The sequence below is a fragment of the Phyllobates terribilis genome, unplaced genomic scaffold (genome assembly GCF_046119375.1).
Source record: "Phyllobates terribilis strain yellow unplaced genomic scaffold, ASM4611937v1 Scaffold_5__5_contigs__length_657084704, whole genome shotgun sequence".
Classification (NCBI taxonomy): domain Eukaryota; kingdom Metazoa; phylum Chordata; class Amphibia; order Anura; family Dendrobatidae; genus Phyllobates; species Phyllobates terribilis.
Window position 1 is genome coordinate 412,153,503 of NW_027362765.1, and position 27,267 is coordinate 412,180,769.

Sequence of the window (27,267 nt, forward strand, 5' to 3'; positions counted from 1 at the left end):
TGCAGTATACAGCACAGTACACACCACAGTACAGTATACAGAACAGTAGAGTATAGAGCACAGCACAGTATACAACACAGTAGAGTATACAGCACAGTACAGTATACAGCACAGTACAGTATACAGCACAGTACACACCACAGTACAGTATACAGCACAGTACAGTATACAGCACAGTAGAGTATACAGCACAGCACAGTATACAGCACAGTACACACTACAGTACAGTATACAGCACAGTACAGTATACAGAACAGTAGAGTATACAGCACAGTACAGTATACAGCACAGCACAGTACAGTATACAGCACAGTAGAGTATACAGCACAGTACAGTATACAGCACAGTACACACCACAGTACAGTATACAGCACAGTACAGTATACAGCACAGTACACACCACAGTACAGTATACAGCACAGTACAGTATACAGCACAGCACAGTATACAGAACAGTAGAGTATACAGCACAGTACAGTATACAGCACAGCACAGTACAGTATACAGCACAGTAGAGTATACAGCACAGTACAGTATACAGCACAGTACAGTATACAGCACAGTACACACCACAGTACAGTATACAGCACAGTACAGTATACAGCACAGCACAGTACACAGAACAGTAGAGTATACAGCACAGTACAGTACAGTATACAGCACAGTAGAGTATACAGCACAGCATACAGCACAGTACAGTATACAGCACAGCACAGTACAGTATACAGCACAGTAGAGTATACAGCACAGTATACAGCACAGTACAGTATACAGCACAGCACAGTACACACCACAGTACAGTATACAGCACAGTACAGTATACAGAACAGTAGAGTATAGAGCACAGCACAGTAGAGTATACAGCACAGTACAGTACAGTATACAGCACAGTAGAGTATACAGCACAGCATACAGCACAGTACAGTATACAGCACAGCACAGTACAGTATACAGCACAGTAGAGTATACAGCACAGTATACAGCACAGTACAGTATACAGCACAGCACAGTACACACCACAGTACAGTATACAGCACAGTACAGTATACAGAACAGTAGAGTATAGAGCACAGCACAGTAGAGTATACAGCACAGTACGGTATACAGGTGTAATGCAGGGAGTCACGTGGTGTGCATCTTCAGTAACAGATCAGTGGGTCACGTGGTGTGGCTGTACAGTAATAGAACGCCGCGCTCTGCACATTCCAGCCTTCTCTCGGCCCCGCCCATCTGTCACGCACAGGGGGCGAGAGGAGGGAGATGGCTCAAAAGAACAATGTGATTGGTCAGCTGGCTAGTATTCCAACCAATCAGCTAAAGCCCTGCAGAACGTCACCCAGCGACGATTCTACATATAAAGGCCGGGAGGGGGCGCGGTCTCCCTCGCAGCCGGGTGATTGGAGCAGGTGGGTGATCGGGAGTCTCGGTGCAGGGATCGGGATTAATAAGTGTCTGCTTGGCGCGTGTTACGTGGTCGGGGCGGGCTGTGGTGCTGCTGAGTGGATGGAGGGTGACTGGTGCCCGCATTGCATCATCCTGCCGGGCCGGCTTGTTACATTGTGTCACTTCCTTCTCAATAAAAGGATTAGCGGTTTCATGGTGGATACGATTTGTCCTCTGACAATGACCTGATTGATACGATGTGATTCGCACTATCTTACCAGGTGTTCTGTATATGGCCCCTGTGATGCTGGTGGCAGGGACCACTATTGGTCCTATGGATGGTTTCATCTATTATTTTTCCTGGGTCAGTACATATATAACTAGTTGTATCCCCCCGGATGGCTCTGTGCCCCCAGTATCCAGCGATGACCATGAATTATTGGTATTTATAGCTGTTGGGGAACTACAGTCTGCAGAAGTCCTTGCATTGCATCAGTTTGGGCATCCATTGGGGGGCTGCAGATACTGGGGTCCTGGCTTCTGACCACTCTACACTGTTGGAGTTTGGGATGATGAGCATCACATGATGTGTAGCTGGCGGACTTGTATTTTGTTGTTCATGGTAAGGCCGTGTTCCCACATAGTGTAAATGCCAAAGTGGCTCTGGTCCATTAAACCTCCAACCGGGCGTTTAAAGACTTGAACTGTAGAGGTTTTATTTTTCTCGATGGGGATCCTGAAAAATAACATTTCTTTTTGTAGAATTTACATTTCTGTAGTATAAAAAAGTTGCACAAATGGGAGCGCAACAATGGACACCTGCAGGAAACATTCAGTGCAGATAAAAGGCAGCGTTTATGGCTGTGTTAATGGGGTCTTACAGGTTTGTCTTCATCTGCAGCTTCTGTGCTACAGATGTTATGTGTAACATGAGGCTCGGTGCCACGTTGTGTGCAGTGTCGTTGTTCCGCCGTGGCTCATCCTGCATATTGATACACGAGGACTTATTGCATCATTTATTCTTTATGTAACTAAGTTATGCAGCTTAATATTCAACCAGCAAGATCCGACCTGCCCCAGCAGCGCCCGCCCCTTGACTTATAAATGTTATAGGTTGTATTCTGGGTTTAGGTGATGTGTAATGGAACAAGTTGGAGAAGGAAAGGGTTTGTTTGTTTTTTCAAAAACCTGTAAACGGAAGCTTCCATTGTGTATACATCTGTATCCGGAATTGTTCCTTTGAGCTGAATTCATACGTCGGTGAAACGCTCTCAATGTACAGACCCAAACTCAACATCTTTTGTATATGCCTCATATAGTACTGCTGCAAGGATTCTGCAGCTTGGGTGTCCCATGTGAACATGGCCTAAGCGCTTTAAAGAAATGGTCCTTCTCCATTCACTTCCACATTGAGATGTGAGCAGGTGACATCACATCTGGTACCTGCTGATCATGTCACATCTTCACTTACCTTTTGATGTGGAAGTGGGCAGAGAAGGACTATCCCTTTAAGAATGAGGCACAAGGCAATATTTAGGATACATACTTTTAATCTCGTGTGTGTGTGTGTGTGTGTGTGTGTGTGTGTGTGTGTGTGTGTGTGTGTGTGTGTGTGTGTGTGTCCCACGCTCTAAAGGCCTCTATAGGGTTGCAATAACGGCTGCAAAAAAGTTGCAAAAGTCCAAAATGTCTGATTTGGCTTTTATCCCATGTCCTGTAGCAAGGCTCATTAAGGGGTCAATATTGACTTTTAGGATTACTTCTTCCAGTAGGTGGTGCTAGAGTTCTGAAGAGGCAATTTGCCAAAGCGAAAACAAAATAGTAAATTGCATCAAATTTATTAAAGTCCACAAGACACCTAATAAACTTTGTGAATATTTACTGTCCTAAAATACAATAATGAAGTCTGTACCTTTTTATGTTCAGATTTAACTTTTTCCAGTGTAAAGCTTCAGTCTATAGAATTGCGGCGGTATGGGAATCCTGCTGCTGCCTGTGGGGCTCCCTGGCGGTAGGGGGATCCCGCTGCTGCCTGTGGGGCTCCCTGGCGGTGGGGGGGATCCCGCTGCTGCCTGTGGGGCTCCCTGGCGGTGGGGGGGATCCCGCTGCTGCCTGTGGGGCTCCCTGGCGGTGGGGGGGATCCCGCTGCTGCCTGTGGGGCTCCCTGGCGGTAGGGGGATCCCGCTGCTGCCTGTGGGGCTCCCTGGCGGTAGGGGGATCCCGCTGCTGCCTGTGGGGCTCCCTGGCGGTAGGGGGATCCCGCTGCTGCCTGTGGGGCTCCCTGGCGGTAGGGGGATCCCGCTGCTGCCTGTGGGGCTCCCTGGCGGTGGGGGGGATCCCGCTGCTGCCTGTGGGGCTCCCTGGCGGTAGGGGGATCCCGCTGCTGCCTGTGGGGCTCCCTGGCGGTAGGGGGATCCCGCTGCTGCCTGTGGGGCTCCCTGGCGGTAGGGGGATCCCGCTGCTGCCTGTGGGGCTCCCTGGCGGTGGGGGGATCCCGCTGCTGCCTGTGGGGCTCCCCGGCGGTGGGGGGATCCCGCTGCTGCCTGTGGGGCTCCCCGGCGGTGGGGGGGATCCCGCTGCTGCCTGTGGGGCTCCCCGGCGGTGGGGGGGATCCCGCTGCTGCCTGTGGGGCTCCCCGGCGGTGGGGGGGATCCCGCTGCTGCCTGTGGGGCTCCCCGGCGGTGGGGGGGATCCCGCTGCTGCCTGTGGGGCTCCCCGGCGGTGGGGGGATCCCGCTGCTGCCTGTGGGGCTCCCCGGCGGTGGGGGGGATCCCGCTGCTGCCTGTGGGGCTCCCCGGCGGTGGGGGGGATCCCGCTGCTGCCTGTGGGGCTCCCCGGCGGTAGGGGAACCCCGCTGCTGCCTGTGGGGCTCCCCACAGTTTTATCTGAGTGCCACATGTTTTTCTGTTGTGTATATTTGTCGAGGACTTTGTCCCCTTTCCACTGGTGTAATTTCAACCTTTTGGGGCCCAATGCAAAATCTCCAACTGATCTCCCAGCGTTCATGGGTCTTTTACCAGTATTGGTCTTTCATATGGGCCAAAAGTACTCTTTGGGCCCCTTATGCTCCAGGTCCTGGATGTGATTACAACCCCTGCACCCATTATAGTTACGCCCCTGCCCCTCTCCCTTCTCACTGTGCCACTCGCTCAACTTTTGTCAGGCATAGTTCATAAATGAAGATTTGCAACTGTTTATGCCACGTACTAATGTAAACTGCTCTCTAAATGTGGTCAGGGTGCGATGGAGACCTGGTATGACTGCACTGTGCAGCACATAGCCCACTGGGGCAGATATAGCTGTTAGACGGCTTTAACCATTTTAGTTCTGACTCTTCTAACTGCTTGTTAGCACTTTGCAGATTACGTTGCCTCTTTAGATGGGTTTCCTGGGACTTTAATATTGATGGCATTTCCTTAGGATAGGTCGTCAATACAATATGGGTTGTGGTCAGACTCTAGGTACCCCCCACTGATCTCTCAATCGGGGGGTTTTATACAGCCGTATTACTGTCATATTTTCTCGAGAACATTACAACTGCAGATCCCATCACGACCATACGTTTTGGGAACCGATCTGATGCCCTATAGGTGAATCTGATGCTGTTGGTACAGGATAAGAGACTACTACATGCTCATTTAAACCCCCTCCAGCCCCTTCCCAAATGTCTCTGCTGGATGGGTTTGCCACCTCTGTGCCAGGCTGGCATTTTTTGCAGTTTAATGTTCCTGAATACAAGCTTTCGTGCCACGTACCGTACAGCAGGACTTGATGCTTTGTGTTAGATTAGAGATTAGGAGATTACAGATTTTATGATTTTCCTATTGGTGAGGTCAAGGTGGAGCGGCGTTACCTGGGTGTGTGCAGGGCGGTGTGATGACTGGCCACTGTGCGGAGGAGTGGACGGGGGAGAGGGCGGCCGCAGCCAATACTCGGTGCAGGTGGCACCTGCTTCCCCTGTCAGTCTACGTAATAAAGAGCAATGCAAATAGACTGAGCAAATAGCACCGAAAGCATGTCTGAAAGGTTAAGATCTAACGCTTGTAATAGATACGAGTGACGTCCTGACCGCTGCAGGGGAAACTTACCAGGAATGTTAAACTTTAAGCAAGATGTAGATTGGAAGGTGAAGCTTTGCAGCAGAGGTTTCCAGTAAGCACGGATGGAAATATGACTGAACGCCATTGCTGGCTGGAATGCGGCCACTAAGGACATGACGTGTGATGGGGGGAGACGTCCTATTGATTTATAGGGTATTGCTGCTATTGACTTTGTGCATAAATGCAAATAAATTGTCAGATAGGGAAGGTCCCTGGTGCCACCTGTTGGGCTACGTTCCCACAATGAGCTTTTGATGCAGAATTTCTGCACCCATTAGGTAAAATGGGTTATTTACATTTTTTTCGAAAATACGCAGCGTAAATCATCATGGGAACGTAGCTATCCTAAGTCAGTCTGACCCAATAAGTAATAAGCAACATGTACTGATGAGGGGAAATATCCCCCTTCCATATTAGCTTGTCTGATACCCCTGGTCCAGCTACAGCGCTGGCAGTTAGAGGGTCTATCACCAGCTCGTGTGTCCCGCTTTGGACTTATTTTGTTCCCGCTGCTCTCCTGACTAATTTTTAGAAATCCACCATACAGATTCAGAGCCTTATTTAGTGCTTATTTCTATGGTCTTTATCAAGGGGGTGTGGCTCACAGGATCCTCAGGGGCGTGTCATTAGGCCGCTCTGCATTAATAGCCTGTGGGCCACGCCTCCTCGACAAAGGCAATAAAAATGTCCACTATAGAAAGACCAAAATATCAAATTTTATAGTGGATATAAAAACAAAGTGGAATGTTCAGCAATGGAATAACATGAGCAGAAAAACAGCCCTTTTTCGTCTGGTGACAAGTGTCAGACATTAAATTGTAGGATAGATAACCTCCAGTAGGTGGCACCAGTGAGGGTTTGGTTCTCGTGCACTAATTTGCATGTGTGCTTTTTAGTGTTGAGCGAGTATGTTCTATTAACCCTTTTGCCGAGTATGCTCGGGCCGAGCTTCGAGTATTTATAGCTGCTCGGTGATATGGTTGAATCGCTCCTGTGTGCATGATTTGCAACTGTTTGACAGCTTTATTACATGTGAGGAATGTCTATTTCTTACACATTCCTCACATGTAATAAAGCTGTCAAACAGTTGCAAATCATGCACACGGGAGCGATTCAACCATATCACCGAGCAGCTATAAATACTGGGAGCTCGGCCCGAGCATACTCGGAACAGAACATACTCGCTCAACACTAGTGCTTTTATTTCCCATGGAGAATTGCCAATAAGACTCCTACAAAACTGGTCTCTTAAAGGGGGTGTCCACTACTCAGACAACGCCCTTATCAATTTATTTGACATGGGGAAGTATGGTAATACTCTGCCGGTGTCATTCTAGTAATATCTGTGCTATGTCTTTTATGATGTTATGTCATATGACCCCTGCAGCCGATCAGTGTGACCCCCTGCAGCTGATCAGTCTTGCTTCTTTCAAATGTAACTGACACCCGGGACACATGAGATCTGCTGCTCTGACCTCTGGACGTCCATTATGTCTGAAACTGGAGAGTGAAGCTGCCCATTATCGGTACTGGTTTCAGGGCGCACATGATGTAACGTCACCGGAGCCCTGGCGCCCACATCATACAAGCTTATTGTTTTCCCATTAGAGAGTATAGTAGTTGAGCAGGGGGTTGGCTGAGTAATGGACGACCCCTTTAATATGATCCAGAGCCCCCTAAAGATCATACGGTATAAGGACTGGCAGTTTATTTACAGTTAGAATATTTTCTATTAGTTTCTAAGATGTCATTCTTCTCTTTAATGCATTCAGTAGAGTAAATGGTTGGCCCAAATACTTGCCGCCATTGCCCATAGGGATGATTTCCAGTAATGGATCCTCCTTGTATATGGTGATCATCTTCAGGTCCTCAGTCACGTTGCAGATAGTGCACAAGCCCTGGGACAGTTACACCTGGATATGTGGAATCCATCTCATCTTTATGTATTACCCTCACCTTAATATTTCCTTGGCTGTTGTATTGGGTGAATGTGCTTTATCCGGACATGGAGTGGAGCTGGTGGTGGCTGGGACCTGAGGTCATCTGGGGACTTGGTTCATGGCCGAGTATGGGAGGATTACACAGCAGTCTGACATTGCGTAGATGGAATAGGATTTTTTGGCGGATTTGCTTCTACTCCTCCGTGTGCCAACAGGCAAACAGAACCTGGCGTAGTCTAGATGACAGCTTGACATATCTGCAATTATTTGTATGGTGCGGACATAATACGTGGCACTGTAAGCCACGTGCACTTGTCTTACTCAGAGCCCTCCTTTAGGTTTTTGTATACTAGGGGTTGAGCAGAAACCTGGAAATGTGGTGGGACAGGTCAGCTGGTGGCATTTTTCTTGCTCATTTTCCAGCTTGTGACCGTGCATAGATTTCATTATATAAACTTACAAAAATGCCATTTAGTCAGTGATCTACAGCGTTTACTTTGAAAATTTGTGGAAGTCCTGAGCCCAACTGTGGCCTGACATTCACATCACTGGGTCACCTCTTGTAGTTGGCTGTAGGTTGGCACCATGTTCACTTATGGGCCAAGTAGGGTTGACGCGCCATGTTTTGTTGTGCCGTATGCTGGCCACACAACACCCAACATCTAAGGGTTTGGAAAGTAGTTATGATTAATAATGGGTAGAGGGGTAGGATGCTGATGTCTTCTGATTGGGAGATTGCTTTACAATTGAGGTCAGTTTCTGATCACGGTTGGATCCCCAATGGGGTCGACCGAACTTTAGTACTAAGTGTGTTTTGGGTACCTGAACTTTAAACAGAACCCGAACCCCATTGAAGTCTTCGGGGCCCCAAAATTTGTTGCTCTGAAATGGTTATAGAAGGGTCTGTCTCTCTCATAAACTGGCTTCAGAGTCCACTGACAGTCGTAGTTAGGCAAATGGAGTCCAAAACATGCAACTTTGAACTCCTTTATTCCCAAAGTCCCATTTTTCAGATGAAAGCCCCCCCCCCCCCCCCCAATAAAGTCCAAAATGGGTTCCAAGATACCGTTCGAACCCGGCCTAACTCTTATTGCTCCAGGTCACCAGGGATCTTATTACCTTACCACCAACCCAGACAGTCAATTTACAGCAGCCCATAAGTCCCTTCTATTGGTTCAGCTCAGATGAGTTTGGGTGCAATTTTTTTTTGTTTTTTTTTGTCCCATAGGCTCTGCTCCTGTGGTTTTCTTGAAATTTGCAGCCATTTATGTTCTAGTGTCGTTGATGTTACACGTGACCTCCAGGAACTTGGGTGTAGAGTATAAATTAGAAACTTTCCAGTGTGCCTCTGGACTTGTACACGTGACTTCCATGACCTTATATTGTGATTGCTGGGTGTGTCATGGGTTGTGGTGGTTTTCCTCCAATTGCATCTCAATCTGAACCAAAAGCCATGGATTGCTTGTGTTGTCTCCTTGCCAAGGAATATGAGCTGCCCAGTGCGGGTCCGGCAGCGGCCGTGGGTTGTTTGTCCACACACTTCAGTAGGAATTTCAGTGCCCATAATACGTGCAAAAAAGTCAGACTTTTTTTTTTTCCCCCCCCTTGTGACTGATTTTATAAAGTCTTCAGTGTGAGCTAAGCTGTCACTGACTTAAGGCGACATAGTCCTTTTCAGTTTTTGCAGCGTCTCCTGGTTTTCATCTGATGATCAGAAGACTGAGCAACGTGCAGCCACCGGCGGAAGCTGTTCATGAATCAAGGTTACAAAAGGGAAATGACTGGGTGTGACCATTGAGACGCTGAGTGAGACGTGTCTGCTGCAGATTTTGGAGATTTTTGCTTCAACTAAAAGTTAGCTACAAAGGAGTTATCAAGAATCAGACTGTGAGGAGACCCAAAGGCCTCCTTGTCACACAAGACACTGACTTTGGCCAAAGTGGGACCCTTCTATTTGAAGAGGGCTTGCATTTATACTTGTGCATGTGTTGTGATTGATTTATATATATATATATATTTTTTATTGTGGAGTAAGTATTTAACTGGGCTCTCAAAAAAATAGAAAGAAATCAAACTCTAATGCACTTGGCTTCATGACCAATATGGTTTTATAATGCATCGCCCCTGCTATCAGTTGGCGGTTTAGATGATGTATATAGCAAAGTGACTTTATACCTTTGCTGTACGGTTTCTACTTGTGGAAAGTGACATGCCAGGTCTGGCACGCCAGTATAAGGAGACTTAAATGCTTTGCATGCTCCTGTGGGGAAATTAAATATGCAAATAGTCTCTTCAGAGAGGAGGAGGAGGAGGAGTAGAACTCTAGCGCCACCTATTGAAAGTAGCAATCCCAAAAGTAATTATCGACCCTTTAACGAGCCTTGCCACATGACTTAGGATAAAAGCCAAACCAGAATCTCAATATTTGTAGACAGTGTTTTGGGCTATTGCGCCTCGTCAGTACAAAGCATGAGATCTGATTTGGCTGGGTGAGAGGGTGAGACTGGTATCTAAGGGATAGTTTCTCCTTGTGTAGAGTGGCATGCCAGTATGAGGAGACTTAAAGGCCTTGCATGTTCCTAGGTCATATTTCAAGGCTCATTAAAAGGTCGATAATGACTTGTAGGATTGCTACTTCCAATACGTGGCGCTATAGAGTTCTAGTCCGCTTTCTCTCTGAAGAGACAATTTGCATATTTATACTTTTCCAAAATCTTTACATTCCATCCTTGGGGTCAACCAGTCCACGTCAGATGAGCTGCTTCTGTAAGAGCTGATGCAAAACCGACTCATCTAGAGGAATGCTGACAATCTGCTCGCTCTGCACAACCTGTGTTTACCCAGTGGCGTTATCGGTGAGATCTTGGGTGTTATCATGGTCATGTTTGCACGCTGTGATTTGGTGTCTGGTGTGGGAGTACGGTGTGGAGCTTGCTATCGATTGGGTCTATGCTGGTCGTTCTCAGACATTTATAGGCTCTGGCATCTCGGCTCCTCTTGTATTTGGATGCACCTGCCTCTAGGACTCTTCTAACTCTCTCCATTCTCTATCACAGGACTTCTAGTATTCTCCAAAATGTTTTCCAAGCTTGTCCAGAGACGCAGCCTGGGTGCACTGTGCACCAACCTCAGGGCTTCAATGAGCTCTGCAGGACCGGTGGCCACCGAGAGCAGCCTGGAAGAAGCGTTAAACTCGGATTATGTGTTCGACAGAGAAGCAAAATATGGAGCCCACAACTATCACCCGCTCCCCGTGGCCCTAGAACGGGGGAAAGGTTCGTTATTTAAAATCTGGTTTTACTCTTTGGCACCTTCTGCTTATTGAATGCCTTTCACATCTATGTGCACACATTGCATTTTTGCTGCATTTTTTAATGTAAATTTTAAGCTGAGTTTTACAGCAAAAGCTGAGATTTCAGAAATCTCCTGTACAATTTTTTTTTTTTACAGACTGATTTGGCAAACTGTTGTGTTTTTGCAATTCTTCCAGCATTTTTTTCACCCATAGAAAGCAATGGGTAAGTGCAAAAACTCAGCAAAAAAACACAGGTTTTGCTGCGTTTTTGGTGCAAAAAGTAGCATTTTTTTGGGGGGCACTAAACTTTCAGCATGCACTAAAGGCAATAAAAACTCTGCAAAATCTGCTTTTTTTGAAGCTGCTTCTTTACTGCCTAGAGGGCAGGTTTTGCCTGCAGAAAAAACACAGCAAAAACGCAACATATGAACATGGCCTTATAATGCTTATCAGTTGCTGTTAAAGGGGCTTTCCAGCCTTGAGGAGTTATAAATCATTTTTGGAATTAGGTTTCTTAAGTTACTTTGCATGTTATAGCCTCTTTGTAGCAGTCTTGCTGGCTGCAGAATGAGTTAACTGAGAATCTGTCAGCCAGCTTGTTGATCTGGACTGATGGGAGTTTGTAACACTTATCTTTTTCTGATCTCCCCTCAGTTGATTTATGACCACAGATCACATCAAAGTAAATGCGCTAGGACTGTAAATGTTTAATTTAAAAATTTTGCACCAAATATCAAAAATGTTTAGCCTCAGATAAAATAAAGTTCCCAAAAATGGATAACCCGTTCACTACAACATATGCTGTGCTGAAGATGTTTTTCCCAGAAGCGTTGTTTCTCGGAGAGGCCATATATAATGCATCGGTGGCCTCATATGACGGCACATGACCTCCCCTGGGAGATGTCATCCAGGACTGGGTATCGAATGTGACTGCTCAGCTGCTTAGGATCAGAATAGTTTATCAACAGATCTATTCTGCTATACATGTATTATCACTTTCTTTAATGCGGCCTGACATTAGAAGTATTTTGTATTCTTGCTGATGAGGGTATTTAAAAAAGAAAAAAAGTTTAGGTTTTAATGGAAACTTTCCAGAAAGTCCACCTCATTGCATGACCAGAGTATTGACTAAATAGAAGAGGAAATTATTTACTACAGAAATAAGAACTTTGGCCATCTTAGAGGTTGTCCACTACTTATACACTGATGCCCTCATTGTTCCTCTTGGGAGAGGGGAAGGAATGGGGGAGCTCCATTCCCGGTTCCTCTTGGGAGAGGGGAAGGAATGGGGGGTGGGCTCCGTTCCCGGTTCCTCTTGGGAGAGGGGAAGGAATGGGGGGTGGGCTCCGTTCCCGGTTCCTCTTGGGAGAGGGGAAGGAATGGGGGGTGGGCTCCGTTCCCAGTTCCTCTTGGGAGAGGGGAAGGAATGGGGGGTGGGCTCCGTTCCCGGTTCCTCTTGGGAGAGGGGAAGGAATGGGGGGTGGGCTCCGTTCCCGGTTCCTCTTGGGAGAGGGGAAGGAATGGGGGGTGGGCTTCGTTCCCGGTTCCTCTTGGGAGAGGGGAAGGAATGGGGGGTGGGCTTCGTTCCCGGTTCCTCTTGGGAGAGGGGAAGGAATGGGGGGTGGGCTTCGTTCCCGGTTCCTCTTGGGAGAGGGGAAGGAATGGGGGGTGGGCTCCGTTCCCGGTTCCTCTTGGGAGAGGGGGGGGGCTCCGTTCCCATTTCCTCTTGGGAGAGGGGAAGGAATGGAGGGGGGCTCTGTTCCCGGTTCCTCTTGGGAGAGGGGAAGGAATGGGGGGGGCTCCGTTCCCGGTTCCTCTTGGGAGAGGGGAAGGAATGGGGGGTGGGCTCCGTTCCCGGTTCCTCTTGGGAGAGGGGAAGGAATGGGGGGTGGGCTCCGTTCCCGGTTCCTCTTGGGAGAGGGGAAGGAATGGGGGGTGGGCTCCGTTCCCGGTTCCTCTTGGGAGAGGGGAAGGAATGAGGGGTGGGCTTCGTTCCCGGTTCCTCTTGGGAGAGGGGAAGGAATGGGGGGTGGGCTCCGTTCCCGGTTCCTCTTGGGAGAGGGGGGGCGGGTCCGTTCCCATTTCCTCTTGGGAGAGGGGAAGGAATGGAGGGGGGCTCCGTTCCCGGTTCCTCTTGGGAGGGGGGAAGGAATGGGGGGTGGGCTCCTTTCCCGGTTCCTCTTGGGAGAGGGGAAGGAATGGGGGGGGCTCTGTTCCCGGTTCCTCTTGGGAGGGGGGAAGGAATGGGGGGTGGGCTCCGGTTCCTCTTGGGAGAGTGGAAGGAATGGGGGGTGGGCTCCGTTCCCGGTTCCTCTTGGGAGAGGGGAAGGAATGGGGGGTGGGCTCTGTTCCCGGTTCCTCTTGGGAGAGGGGAAGGAATGGGTGGGGGTGGGATCTGTTCCCGGTTCCTCTTGGGAGAGGGGAAGGAATGGGTGGGGGGGGGCTCCGTTCCCGGTTCCTCTTGGGAGAGGGGAAGGAATGGGGGGGGGGGGCCCGTTCTCGGTTTATCCTGGGGGTGTCTGAATGAGTTGACCACTGGTTGTTTCCAATGTGATCCGGTGGGCATTGATTAGACAGTGTGCAGACACGCCTCCAGCTTGTGTGTAACACCCAGTTGTCAATTTGTTAACACATTACCAGGCACAACACAATGTTGACGACTAAAAAAAAATTCCTGGAGAATACAATGATTTATTAAAATGCCGAGTGCAACTGGGTCAGGATTTTTCCTTCATGAATAGGTGTTTTCGGATCGTGCTTTGTAAATACAATCAGTTATGCAATTTAATGCTTATTACATTTTCAGCTGTTCTCAAAGTATTAACCTTTTCTTTTGCTTGTTGCCTTTGATATCCTCTTCACAATTTGGTTTAGTTACTGGGCTACTTGCTGTAGTTTTGATATAATCACTTATTAGTAAAGGACTAGTAAACCTGCTGCCTTGTAGTCAAACCACACCCCCCACCTTTGATTGGCAGCTGTGTACACTGTGCATAGGCAAAGCTGTCAATCAGTGGTGTGGGCGGGGTTATACAGGACTCAACATTTAGAGTACTGCTAGATCTGCAGCAAACAGGGATTTTACCTAAACTGTAGCAAGCAGCCCGGTAAGTGATACATCACTGGAATCGGGGGTCTCTGCTCCTACATCATGCTGATCTCAGATGGGCAGTGAAAACCTAGTGACAAATTCCTTTTAAATAAGTCCCCAAAGGTGGACGGCCCCTTTTGACTATATGGCAACCAAAAAAATTGTATTGCTGTGTGGTTAAGAAGGAAAAGTAGAAGCGATGGTGGAATGTTAATCGGTGCCGTTCCTTGCAGGGGTTTACGTGTGGGACGTAGAAGGTCGGAGATACTTCGACTTCCTGAGCGCCTACAGTGCGGTGAACCAGGGACACTGTCATCCCAAGATTGTCAATGCTTTAACGTCTCAGGCAGAGAAGCTGACGCTCACCTCCAGGGCCTTCTACAACGATGTCCTGGGAGAATACGAGGAGTACATCACCAAGCTGTTCAACTACAACAAGATACTACCGATGAACACGGGTAAGCGGGGGCAAAGTGTTGCATCCTCTAATTCTAAAGAGACCAGACCCCTTCATGAATGACCAACACAGGTCATCAGTCTGATATGGGTTATCGCCCCCATATCCTCATACACATGGATGGGCAGCCTGGTTTGTGTGTTCTGAATTGGGGGAGGGGAAGAATCTGCTTCTACACACCTAGCACCTCCATTCATCATTTGCAGGTTTTTTTTTCTTGTGGTAATGGTTAATATATTTTGCGCCAAAATTTTCAATGGTGCATGTGGTTTGTGTATTTTAAGCAAAATCTTTATTTCTGTCCCAACTTTTTGAGGGTTTTTTTTTAGTACAAAATGGGGCAAACATTGCAGCAAAATTGGCATAATATCACTCCGAGCAGGGACTGGAGTGAATTTGCAATAAACTTTGCAACTTTTCAAAAAGTTGCAATTGGTTGGATGAAAACATCTGGAAATTTTAAACTTGTCCCACAATATGAGTGATAACAGGAGAAGACATATAAAATTAAGTTCAAAAAAAGGTGCAAATAGATGAAAATGGTGCAAACATAAAGTGCAGAATTCTAAAAAAGTGACTAACAGGTTTAAATGCAATAATGAATCTAGGTGTGGGGGGGACCTAGACTCTTATCTTCCCTGGGAGCACAAAGATCAGTCATTGATATTGAACAATCCTCCATATGTTAAGCTTTGTTCACACTTCCATTAAATCAATATGTCTAGTCCTTTAAAGAGAGGATCTGTTGCCCAATTGATGCAAATAAGAGCCGTTAGACCAGGGGTGTACATAAAAATCATGGGGCCCCATAGCAGAAGCTCTAATTGCCCCCCCCGCAAAAAAATAAATATTTGTCTGTCACAGAAGAGCAGATCTCACAGCTTTCCATCCTTTACATAGTAATTTTCCTCCTGCTGAAGTCCTGGATTGCTCTTTCATTGCCCCCATAAAGTATGATGTCAATAAAAGGGCCCCCCAATCACAGTATGATACCCCCATGTTGAATTCCTCCACATTAGCCTCCGCATGCACAGTATAATGACCCTACTGTACCCCACTTCCACTCCCAAGGGAAAGTATGGTGACCCCCACACTGCCCTCCGCTCTCTGTATGATGGCCCCCCCCCCCTGCACGGCCCTCCGCTTTGTGTGATGCCCCCCCCTTCACGGCCCTCCGCTTTGTGTGATGCCCCCCCCCTGCACGGCCCTCCGCTTTGTGTGATGCCCCCCCCCTGCACGGCCCTCCGCTTTGTGTGATGCCCCCCCCCCCTACACGGCCCTTGGCCCCCCCGCACGGCCCTCCGCGTGCTGTGATGGCCCCCCCCCCCTGCACGGCCCTCCGCTTTGTGTGATGCCCCCCCCCCCTACACGGCCCTTGGCCCCCCCGCACGGCCCTCCGCGTGCTGTGATGGGCCCCCCCCCCGCACGGCCCTCCGCTCTGTGTGATGGCCCTCCGCTCTCTGTGTGATGGCCCTCCGCTCTCTGTGTGATGGCCCCCCCCCCCCCCCCTGCGCGCGCACACTATAATAATAAACTTCCCATGGTCCTCCATACAGTATATTACACACCCCATAGGGTAAAATGCAGCCCCAATACATTATAATGCACCCCACAGTCCTGCAGTATTATGGGCACCACATACTCACTGATGTTACAATACCGTATATTTTAAATAAGCCGACCCGAGTATAAGCGGAGGCCCCTAATTTTGCCACAAAAAACTGGGAACACTTATTGACTTGAGTATAAGCCTAGGGTGGGAAATGCAGCAGCTACTGGTAAATTTCCCAATCCTGGTATGTGTGGGCACCCCTCAAGTCCCCAATCAGTGCACACATAAAACAATAAACACTTATACTCGCCTTCCTTCCTCACCTCTGCTCCAGTGCTGCGTCCTGTCTGCAGCAGCTCATGTCAGCATCTGAGCAGTGCATGCTCTCAGACGCCAAGTTGAGCTGCTGCTGCTGGCTATTCACTCCTCTCCACGCTGGGACTATGGACGTAGAGAAGAGTGAAAATGCGTTCTCTTTAGCATCGGGCACTGACTGCAGAAGCCGCGGCTCTGCACTCCTCCGTGCCCGCTACTAAAGAGAATGAATATTCCCTCTTCAAGCCCATGGGAGTGGAGAAGAGGGAATATTCATGTCCCTTTAGCAGCGGATACACGTGGTAGCTGCAGCAGCGGCTACTGCGTGTGCCCCGCTTCTCCACCGCCGCAACATCCTACTCTCCCATCTTCCTCGTTCCCACGCTGCTTGGGGCCCTCCCCGGTCACGGGCTCCATAGTAGTGGCGTGGCCTGCCGCCATTGGCGGTATGCCACTGCGCTGAACCCTTTTGGTGTCGGACTGGGATGCCAAGGGCCCACCGGTAACTTACTCCAGGGCCCCACTTTTCAGCTACATGCAAATGTGACATTATCCTCAACCACAAATTTATATAACAATGAACTGGGTAGATTGTAATTGAATAAGATGACGTCTTTGTACATAGTGATTCAAGTATATTGTACGAAGTACTGTTCATAGAAGAGGGTGGTGGCCCACTGGAGGATTCCCCTGTTCTCCTGTCGGCCAGTCCAAGTCTGGGTTTGTCTAGTTTCTATTCAGTTTTTGCACTTTTTCTTCCATTCTAAAAGCTGATGAGACCCCAGCAGACCCTCTAATCTGTGGGGCCCTTTTGCTTTTGCATTCATCAGAAATGTGTAATGTCTAAAATGGAACCTTTGTAGAATTGGAATTGCAGAAGAGCCCTAATGATTATTATGGGGTCCGTCTGGCTTCTGTTGTCAATTTTTACAACTTCTTCTGTTCTAAACACTCTTTGAACCCTATAGTCTATGGGGTCCCTCCAGCCTCTCCAACACTCAAGCAATGTCTAAAATGGATCTGTTACATAACTGTTCCTCAAAACAATGTTAGAACGGAAGAGTGATCTTGGATGACTGGTCTGTCCTGGAATCTGTGTATGGCCAGCTTAGTGTACCCAGACTGTCTCGCATGTAGTCGGACTTTCCGATATGGGGAGCTGATATTGCACATTGGGGGGTACAGTGGGTGATAATGTGTCCGTGGCATACTCTGCATGTCGGGAGTCCTTTACGTCTAGGAAAGCTCTTGGTATCCATCAGCTTCTGATCTCTATTTTTCACCGGTCTAAATCTGTAACTTTTTTAATCTCTTTAGGAGTTGAAGGTGGAGAAACGGCCTGCAAGTTGGCTAGAAAATGGGCGTACACTGTGAAAGGAGTCCCCAAGTACAAGGCGCAGATCGTTTTTGCAGGTAGATAATCTGGTGTTTTATTCTTGCATTGCAAAAGGGCAAAAATAATAGTTGCTTTTCACATGATGGTGACTCAGGAAGAGTTTATCGAATTCCTCCGAAATGATTCATTTCCCCCTTTTTCAAATGGTCAGATATCAGGACACCATGAATCACTCGGGTAACGTTCCCATTTTGCAGAATCTGATTACTTGGGATATGATCACTGCATCTGTCATGGATGTACAGTGGGAACGGAAAGTATTCAGACCCCTTTAAATTTTTCACTCTTTGTTTCATTGCAGCCATTTGGTAAATTCTAAAAAGTTAATTTTTTTTCTCATTAAAGTACACTCTGCACCCCATCTTGACTGAAAAAAAACCCAGAAATGTAGAATTTTTTTCAAATTAAAGAAAAACTGAAATCTCACATGGTCATAAGTATTCAGACGCTTTGCTCAGTATTGAGGAGAAGCCCCCTTTTGAGCTAGTACAGGCATGAGTCTTCTTGGGAATGATGCAACAAGTTTTTCACACCTGGATTTGGGGATCCTCTGCCATTCTTCCTTGCAGATCCTCTCCAGTTCCATCAGGTTGGATGGTGAACGTTGGTGGACAGCCATTTTCAGGTCTCTCCAGAGATTATCAATTGGGTTTAGGTCAAGGCTCTGGCTGGGCCAGTCAAGAATGGTCACAGTTGTTCTGAAGCCACTCCTTTGTTATTTTAGCTGTGTGCTTAGGGTCATTGTCTTGTTGGAAGGTGAACCTTCAGCAAAGTCTGAGGTCCAGAGCACTCTGGAAGAGGTTTTCATCCAGGAAATGTCTGCACTTGGCCGCATTCATGTTTCCTTCAATTGCAACCAGTCGTCCTGTTCCTGCAGCTGAAAAACACCCCCATAGCATGATGCTGCCACCACCATGTTTCACTGTTGGGATTGTATGGGGCAGGTGATGAGCAGTGCCTGTTTTTTTCCACACATACCACTTAGAATTATCACCAAAAAGTTCTATCTTTGTCTTATCAGACCAGGGAATTTTATTTCTCATAGTCTGGGAGTCCATGTGTTTTTGAGCAAACTCTATGCAGGCTTTCATATGTCTTGCACTGAGGAGAGGCTTCCGTCCGGCCACTCTGCCTTTAAGGCCCGACTGGTGGAGAGCTGCAGTGATAGTTGACTTTGTGGAACTTTCTCCCATCTCCCTACTGCATCTCTGGAGCTCAGCCACAGTGATCTTGGGGTTCTTCTCTACCTCTCTCGCCAAGGCTCTTCTCCCACGATTGATCAGTTTGGCTGGATGGTCAGGTCTAGGAAGACTTCTGGTGGTCCCAAACTTCTTCCTTTTAAGGATTATGGAGGCCACTGTGCTCTTAGGAACCTTGAGTAAAGCAGAAATTATTTTATAACCTTGACCAGATCTGTTCCTTGCCACAATTCTGTCTCTGAGCTCCTTGGGCAGTTCCTTTGAGCTCATGATTCTCATTTTGTCTGACATGCACTGTGAGCTGTGAGGTCTTATATAGACAGGTGTGTGCCTTTCCAAATCAAGTCCTATCAGTTTAATTAAACACAGCTAGACTCCAATGAAGGAGTAGAACCATCTCAAGGAGGATCACAAGAAATGGACAGCATGTGACTTAAATATGAGTGTCTGAGCAAAGGGTCTGAATACTTATGACCATGTGATATTTCAGTTTTCTTTTTTAAGAAATTTACAAAACTTTCTAGATTTCTTTTTTTTCAATCAAGATGGGGTGCAGAGTGTACTTTAATGAGAAAAAAATGAACTTTTTAGAATTTACCAAATGGCTGCGATGAAACAAAGTGAAAAATTTAAAGGGGTCTGAAAACTTTCCGTACCCACTGTATATTGTTGTAATTACTGGAGCGGGACATAATATATGGGCTGTTCTACTATTGTCCTTTGCTTCATATCAAATCTTTTCTCTTCCACAGCTGGTAACTTCTGGGGACGGACTATGTCGGCCATATCCAGCTCCACAGATCCCTCCAGCTATGAAGGCTTTGGGCCATTTATGCCGGGATTTCAGGTCATTCCTTACAATGACCTTCCGGCTCTGGAGGTGAGTGGTGTACGGGGCTGCATCTGGCTACCAGACTTTCCACCAGGGTATAACATGTATCTGGGAAACTTCTCATAATGATTGTGTATCAGTGGAGGTCATAGTTGTCCAGTCTAAGGTAAAACTACAACCCCCAACATGTGAAGCTACAGATTCCAGCAGCTGCCAGGGCACGTACAGATGATCAGAGTTTACATTATATTCACATGTAAAGCGCCATGGGATGATTGGCACTATAATTAATATTATACAGTATGACCAATTAATAACTGAGACAGATGTTCCCTAGAGAGAATATTTTATTATGGGGCTCAGACTGTTGACTGCTTCATTAGGATCTGTCTAAAATAACCTGGTTCCATAAAGTGGTCACATTGGTCCAATAATAGATTCTTCCTGCTGATTGTTTCCTTTGCCTCCTACGACCGGATATGGCTTTGGCGGCCATCCAGGAGGCTGGTGCTTCTCATTTCCTTGTAGTAATGGTAGCAAACTCCTGCTGCAAAGACCCTTGTTTTAGAAGTTGCACTCCTGACTTTGCATGAGAAATGCATCTCCTGGTAAAACTTGGTAGTACGGTGAGGTTGACCAGTTGCGAACGCTACTCTGCCAAGGTAGAGACACCGCAAAGTGCTTCCTATCTGTTTCAGTTGGCACCAAGTAACTTATTCAGCTTAAAGGGGTTTTCTTTTTTCAAGTACATTGTCTGCTGGTAGCACTTTCTTTTATTAAAAAAAAAAAAATACTGCTTTATCCTCCCCTCTTTGGGTCCACCACTGATCCTGGTGTCTCTTATTAGCTGCAGCGCTGTCAACATGACGGCGCTGCAGGCAGTATCTGACACCAGGATCAGCTGTGGAGGCTCAACTCGAGACCCTGTAAGACGGACTGAAGCCGAAAAAAAATAAACTGTAGGGAAAGGGGTTTTCTGAAATTAAAAAACCCTTTTAACAGTTTGCTGCCGAGGACCTTTCCATGAGTTTTAGGGAACCCAGACCAGTCAAAATAGTTAGCGGTTATGGCAGTGACCAACATACTTAAAGGGGTATTCCCATCTCCAAGATCCTATCCCAATATGTAGTAGGTGCAATAATATCAGCAAATGCCTCCAGTTAAAAATGTAGTATAGTTTCTGATTTGCTGACTCTTTCCTCATGTGCAGGGCATTGCAGGAGCTTAGGTATCCATAGTTACAACCACTAGCAACTAGCTAACGGTCACTATATCAGTGGTCGTGACCATCAATACTTAAAGTCCTGCAGTGTCTGCACATGAGAAAAGAGACCTAGCGAATCAGAAGAACTATACTATTCTAACTGAAGGCATTTGCTAATATTTTAACACCTACTACATATTGGGATAGGATCTTGGAGATGGAAACACCCCTTTAAGATCCAGTTTTCTGATGGTTCATCAAATGTGTTCTATAGAAAGTTGTAAAGGGTCGCTGTGCTGCCAAATGCTCACTTATGGGTTATTAGGTTCCACCAAGTGTACTTTTTTTGAGCGGAGAAATAGTCATGTACATGAACTGATAATTCCAATTATCATCCCATGTAAACATTCTGGCGATCACAATGGAAATGAACAAAATGTCAGGTGCTCAAATCATTAAGGCCGACATAGAATCTTCGGCAGCACAATGTAAGAGTAATGAGCTGCCTTCTGCATCATGCTGTTGGGGACGCCATGGTCTTGGCCATGGTCTTGGCCATGGTCTTGGCCATGGTCTTGGCCATAAGCTGCTGGCTACTCTGCAGCTTATCTGGAATCCAGCATTAGAATTCCAACATGTCATGGGGTATGTATCAAACCACGTGTAACCGGAGCCACTGGATGCACGACTGCATTTTGTTTTTCCTATGAAACTCTGCAGCATTTCAGAGAAATCCATAATTTGAAAAGCTGTCAGGTGACTTTCTCAGATAACATCTAGTTATAACAACTACTGCAATAACTCCACCAGTGTCTGATCGATGTTGCCAAGGGTTTGAGCAGCAGGAATCTGGGCTTCCCTTAATATTGCAATGACACCTAGACGTTAGAATTTACCTTGCTTTTATACTTTGGATTGATTTAAGCCGCCATAAGTGAGACGCAAAAAAAATGGCAACATGGATGACCTATATTAAAAGGCTTGTTAAAAACTAGTTTGGGCTCCACACAAAGGTTTCTTGTATAACTAAATGTCAGTGATCAGATTTTTGGTTCATGGCTTCCGGTTCCTGCTTTACCTTAGACTTTAGGCTGTGTTCTGTGTTTCTGCCCACAGAATTAAATCATTGATCAACCTCTGTGGCAATGAGGGTGCAATAAATGGTAACTTGTATGCTGCTATTGGGGGTGGGTGACTATGTACTCTTCATGCCCATCATCAATGCATCATGCGGACCTCTGACTTGTTGAGGTTGTACTCGTGGAATATAATTTCTACACTCAGGTATAGGATATATGTTCTATAGAATATCTAGAATGTAATTTGTGTAAATTCTCTCAATTTAGAGAGCGCTCCAGGACCCCAATGTAGCGGCGTTCATGGTGGAACCAATACAGGGTGAGGCCGGAGTCATTGTCCCTGATGACGGTTACCTGACCGGAGTGAGGCAGCTGTGCTCGGCACACAATGTAAGTGGTTGTACTGCACGGGATGACGCTTCGGACGCCTCTGCTAAATGTGACTGAGCTTTATTCTCTTCTATAGGTTCTGTTCATTGCTGACGAGGTGCAGACTGGTTTGGCCAGAACCGGGAAGATGCTGGCAGTGGACCATGAGAATGTCCGTCCAGATATCGTGGTGCTTGGAAAAGCCCTTTCAGGAGGAGTTTATCCTGTAAGTGTATATGTAGAACTACGTCCTTGTATGTGTCACAGGTGTATCAGAGGCGACAGTCGCCCTGCAGTGGGTTGCAGGAGATCTGTCTGGCATTACAGACATCATTTTAGATAAGAGGCTGTCTCTAGGACCTAGCGGCTACCTCCCTCTGGCTAATTAGCTCCCTGTCCCGGGTGTATAAATACCTGGTTTGTCTGAGAGGGAGGTGCCGGCGATATTCATTACTACTTGTGAGGCTTTAGCAAGAGCAGTACTTCGTCCTCTCTGGAGCTTGAGGCCGTGTGTGCATTTGGAGTCATCTAAAGCTAAGCAATTCCCCCCTGTTTGTCTATCCTTGTCATTAAAGTTTAGTGGAGATCGACTAGTGCTCATCTCCTCCCTTCCCTAGCCTTAGTCATATGCCAGGGAAAGTCAGGGCGAGGCATGCGTGCGGTAATTGGTTCAGAGCCAATATAGGGACGGTAATTGAGACAGGGTGACACTAGACCAGACTAAGAGGTCTCCACTCCCCCCTTTCCCTCTGTGTTGCACTAAGTCTTTCTAACACCTTGCGTGACAGTATGTCTGCGGAATCACTGGTCAAGACTGTTACATGGAAGGCAACGTCTGGACCGTGCTGGTGCATACTGCACTGATGGCGGCTAAAAAGGGCAATGTTGGTGTTTGTTAGGTTCATGGAGGTCTATGGCTATATTTGGCATATGCTCCATGAGCTTTCTGTTCTGTAGAAAAGCGTTTGGTTTTTTTCTGGACTTTCCAGGCTTTTTGTAACCCAGTTACTGAAGGATCTTGGTATATTTTTTTCTCCAGGTCTCGGGTGTACTCTGTGATGATGAAGTGATGCTCACGATTAAGCCGGGAGAACATGGATCCACATATGGAGGCAATCCTCTGGCATGCCGGGTGGCCATGGCTTCTCTAGAGGTATTCTACTGGTCATTACAGATATCTATGTCCCATGTTGCTTTGTACATTGGTCACTGGATTTATCCACCTGTTTTTATAGGTCATTGAAGAGGAGAAATTGGCAGAGAATGCCCAAGTAATGGGCGAGCTGCTGAGAGCAGAACTCATGAAGACCCCCTCGGATATTGTCACGGATGTGAGGGGAAAGGGATTGCTGAACGCCATTGTCATCAAAGAAACGAAAGGTAAGCTGCTCTCCAATGACTCCACTTCCAAGGTTTTTTTGTGGTCTTCTGACTTGTTAGGGAAAACTAAACCATTTAGTTAAGGTCTGTTCCTGTTTACATTGTAATTTTCTCTAACTTGACCATAGTTCAGTACCAGATCCATTGAGTGACAGGTGCCATTTGTACCGGATTCTCATCATGGGGTCCAGTGGGTGCAGTAATTGTGACTTTAAAAATATCAAATAGCGAAAATGGCCAGCACATCCAGTGTGAACAGGAGCCAACTTAAAAAAAAAAAAAAAATTCAAACTATGAAAAAACGTCAAGGTTGCATCTTAGATTGCTAAGAGTGATTGCGCTAAAACATAAAAACTGCGTTGCTACTATAGAAAATTCTGAAAGTTCTACAAAATGTACACATGCGATATCTAAAAATAAATAAATAAATAAATTCTGTAATATGAAGATGAAAATTACAGTAAAGGGACCCAACAATTAAGGACACAAAATTGCATTTAAATAACAAAGACCTAAAATGGCATAAAAGCCATCCTACCAACGGCACGGTGACCTTATTTGGGACGGTCCTACACTGTCTAAAAAATCCTTACTGTGTCAGAAGTGACCTGTGTGAATAAGGGCAGACCAAGGACTGGGTCCCAAACTTGGACAACCCATTTAAGACCCTCGTTGGCCTGTATAAATGGGCTCTGTCATATGAGATGTATGTACATACACATCGTGCCAGCAGTGGTGATAGTCACCTCTGACGTTCTGTGTTGGCTGGACATTTTCAATCTTCTACCCTTTCCCTGTTTATTTCCCACTCAGTTGAGCTATTCACAATGTCCAACCTCTGGGACCCCCTGTAGTGAAAACCTTTCACTGTGGTGTAGGATTTCCATTAAGTTCAAGGGGAGTGGAGTATAGACACAAAACCTGCAGTGTAACACTGTATCAGCCATGAGAATGAAATGTCAAATGTTGATAAATAGATTGCATTTTGCCTAAAATCCATATTCTGCAGCAATTTCCATACATTGTCACTGTCCCCATTGGGGCTCACAATCTAGGTTTCCCATCAGGATGATTTTGAAATGTGTCGAACAGGAGAACCCACGAGGTAACCCATGCAAACACAGGGAGAACATACAAACTCCTTTTCAAATGTTGTCCTTGTTGGGATTTGACACCAGGACCCCAGCGCTGCAAGGCTGCAGTACTAACCACTGAGCCACTGTGCTGCAGTAACAGATATTATAAGGAATGCACACTGAGGACAAACTCTGCAGCAGAGATCAATTTCTGCTTCGGACTTTAGATCTACTGGGTGTCAATTTTTGCTCTGATTTACCTTCTGCAATGTCAAGGCCGTGATCTACCTCTGCTGCAGACTTCAATGATGCCAGTTTGATCAATCCTGCGTAAAAATGATTCGTGACTTGTCTGTGTTAACTTGGTGCCACTTTGGTTTTAGATTGTGATGCTTGGAAGGTTTGCCTGAGACTTCGGGATAATGGACTTCTGGCCAAGCCCACCCATGGAGACATCATCAGACTGGCACCACCGCTGACCATCAAGGAGGACGAGATCCAGGAGTGCAGCGAAATCATCCATAAGACCCTCCTCTCGTTCTGAGCAGACATCTTGTATTCCTTCATACTGCTTTTCATGTGGTTATGCAATTGGATACTCCCAAAATTGAGTGTTACTAAATTTGGTCCAATGGACACAGTGTGCCCTCTAATAGACTGGTAGTGATGGGTGAAGGCTGCACTTATGGGTAATGGACAAGTGTGCCATCGTGAACTCGTACAGCCCTCCATGTATTGGAGATTTTCCTGTGTTTGTACTTAGTGCTCCGTTTTTCTGTATGTCTTGTAGTATTTATAGTAATAAAGGTAGACATTATTTAATATTATAGTTTATAACATATATATTTTTTTCGCTGCTTCTGATATGTGAAATAAAAATCTTATTTCTCTGAAATATCAGCCTGGACTGTTTTATATCTGTGATCTCCAACCTGACAAGTCAGAGCGTCCTGGACCTGGTCTCTAATGAATTTCCAGTTATGTGATGTATGGGATTTCTTCTATGTTGGAATCTGCAGCCATTTCATGGCATTTGTGCCCCCGTTACAGCTTCCCTTTGAGACAACAGATGCCATTCTTCTATGGTGATGCATTTGATAAGTACTGGTGTAAGAAATTAACCTTTATGGAAAAAAAAAAAATGCTGAGGGTTGTTTTATTTTGACAGTAAAACCCTGGTCGGTATATGGCTTTAGTGCACTCAAACCCACAACCAATTTTAATAACTTCATATGGTGGCTCAATGGTTAGTTTTTCTAGAATGCGCCAATGTATTGTGGAGGGAGTATTGTTGCAATTAAAGGGGTTGTCCGAAGCCATTTTCGTATTGGAGATGATCGATGTAGATGACTTAATGACCCCACATACCTGCTGAGATTTGTGTTCCTTTAAAAGGGGTTAAGCACATTTCTTCTAATGCACAAGGAACATATGTGATGCCTGCTGTTTATGCACATGTGCTGCTGGGAACAATGATTTTTGTTCCACCATAAACAATCACTCAATGAATGAGGAGGATTTTTCTCCTTCATTGGGCGATTGTTGACATTTTACACCTATGAGCTCTAGTCTACACTGCTGGGATTTATAAATGGATGCTACATACACAGTAAGTGACACTGCATGTTACACGCCTATGCACAGAGCACATGCATACACGCCTATGCACAGAGCACATGCATACACATTAGTGATGAGCAAACTTGGCTAAGGGATTAACCGAGCATGCTCAGGTGCTTGCCGAGTATCTTCGGCGTGCTCGTATGTTATGTTTGAGTCTCTGGTCTGCATGATTTGCGGCTGTTAGACAGCCTCAACACATGACGATTCTCGAATAGCCGCAAGTCACACAGAAGCACAGAAGCAGGAACTCAAACATAATATACAAGCACGCCGCCGAAGATACTCGGATAACACCCGAGAGTACTCGTTTAACCCCTTATCTGAGCACATTTGCTCATCACTAATAGATATGTATACACAGCGCACATACCGGTACATAGACAGACATGTATACACAGCACACACCCACATGTATGTACATTTGAGATTTGATCCCTTGCTGTTTTTGTAAGTTTGCCCACTGACATAGGCGGATTATAATGAGGGAAATCTGGGCTACCGCCCAGGGCCCCAGGCATCCAGGGGGCCCTGGGCATCTACGGCAAGATTGCCCTCATATGTGCGGTGCCGGGGCACATACCGGCAGACAGTGGCGGGGGGCCCCCGGACCGCTCCCCCAGCAACGGAGCACGGACGCTACTTCTTCTTCGGCCGGGCCAGCACTGCAGCTGTTAACTTCCCTGTGCTGGCCCGGCTGAGTCACAGCTAGGAGACACGGCCCTGTGCACGGCCGTGTCTCCTAGCTGTGATGTCACGCAGTGCGCGCCCGGCCTGTGCTGCTGCACCGGAGAGGAGCAGGAGGACTGAAGCAAAGGCGGGGAATGGTGTGTGTGTGTGTGTGTGGATATCATTGTGTGATGTCTGTTTATATGTATTTTTGTGTTTCAAATGTGTTTATGCGTGTATGTATATGTTTGTGTGTGCGTGACTGCGTTCCGCTGTCTCTGGGGGGGGCGCTGTGCGGCCTCCCGCTGTC

The 27,267-nt window shown here is 46.7% G+C and overlaps 1 protein-coding gene across 1 annotated transcript; it reads left to right on the forward strand.

Annotated features, from left to right (window-relative positions):
• Positions 1 to 1,273: 1,273 nt before the first annotated feature.
• Positions 1,274 to 25,563, forward strand: OAT (ornithine aminotransferase). Its single transcript, XM_073685135.1, has 10 exons — positions 1,274 to 1,406; positions 10,480 to 10,698; positions 14,043 to 14,267; positions 17,451 to 17,546; positions 19,481 to 19,608; positions 22,111 to 22,233; positions 22,310 to 22,438; positions 23,252 to 23,365; positions 23,448 to 23,592; positions 25,052 to 25,563. The coding sequence occupies exons 2-10, from the start codon at positions 10,500 to 10,502 to the stop codon at positions 25,210 to 25,212; spliced, it is 1,320 nt and encodes a 439-aa protein (XP_073541236.1). The 5' UTR covers positions 1,274 to 1,406; positions 10,480 to 10,499; the 3' UTR covers positions 25,213 to 25,563.
• The last annotated feature ends 1,704 nt before the right edge of the window (positions 25,564 to 27,267 follow it).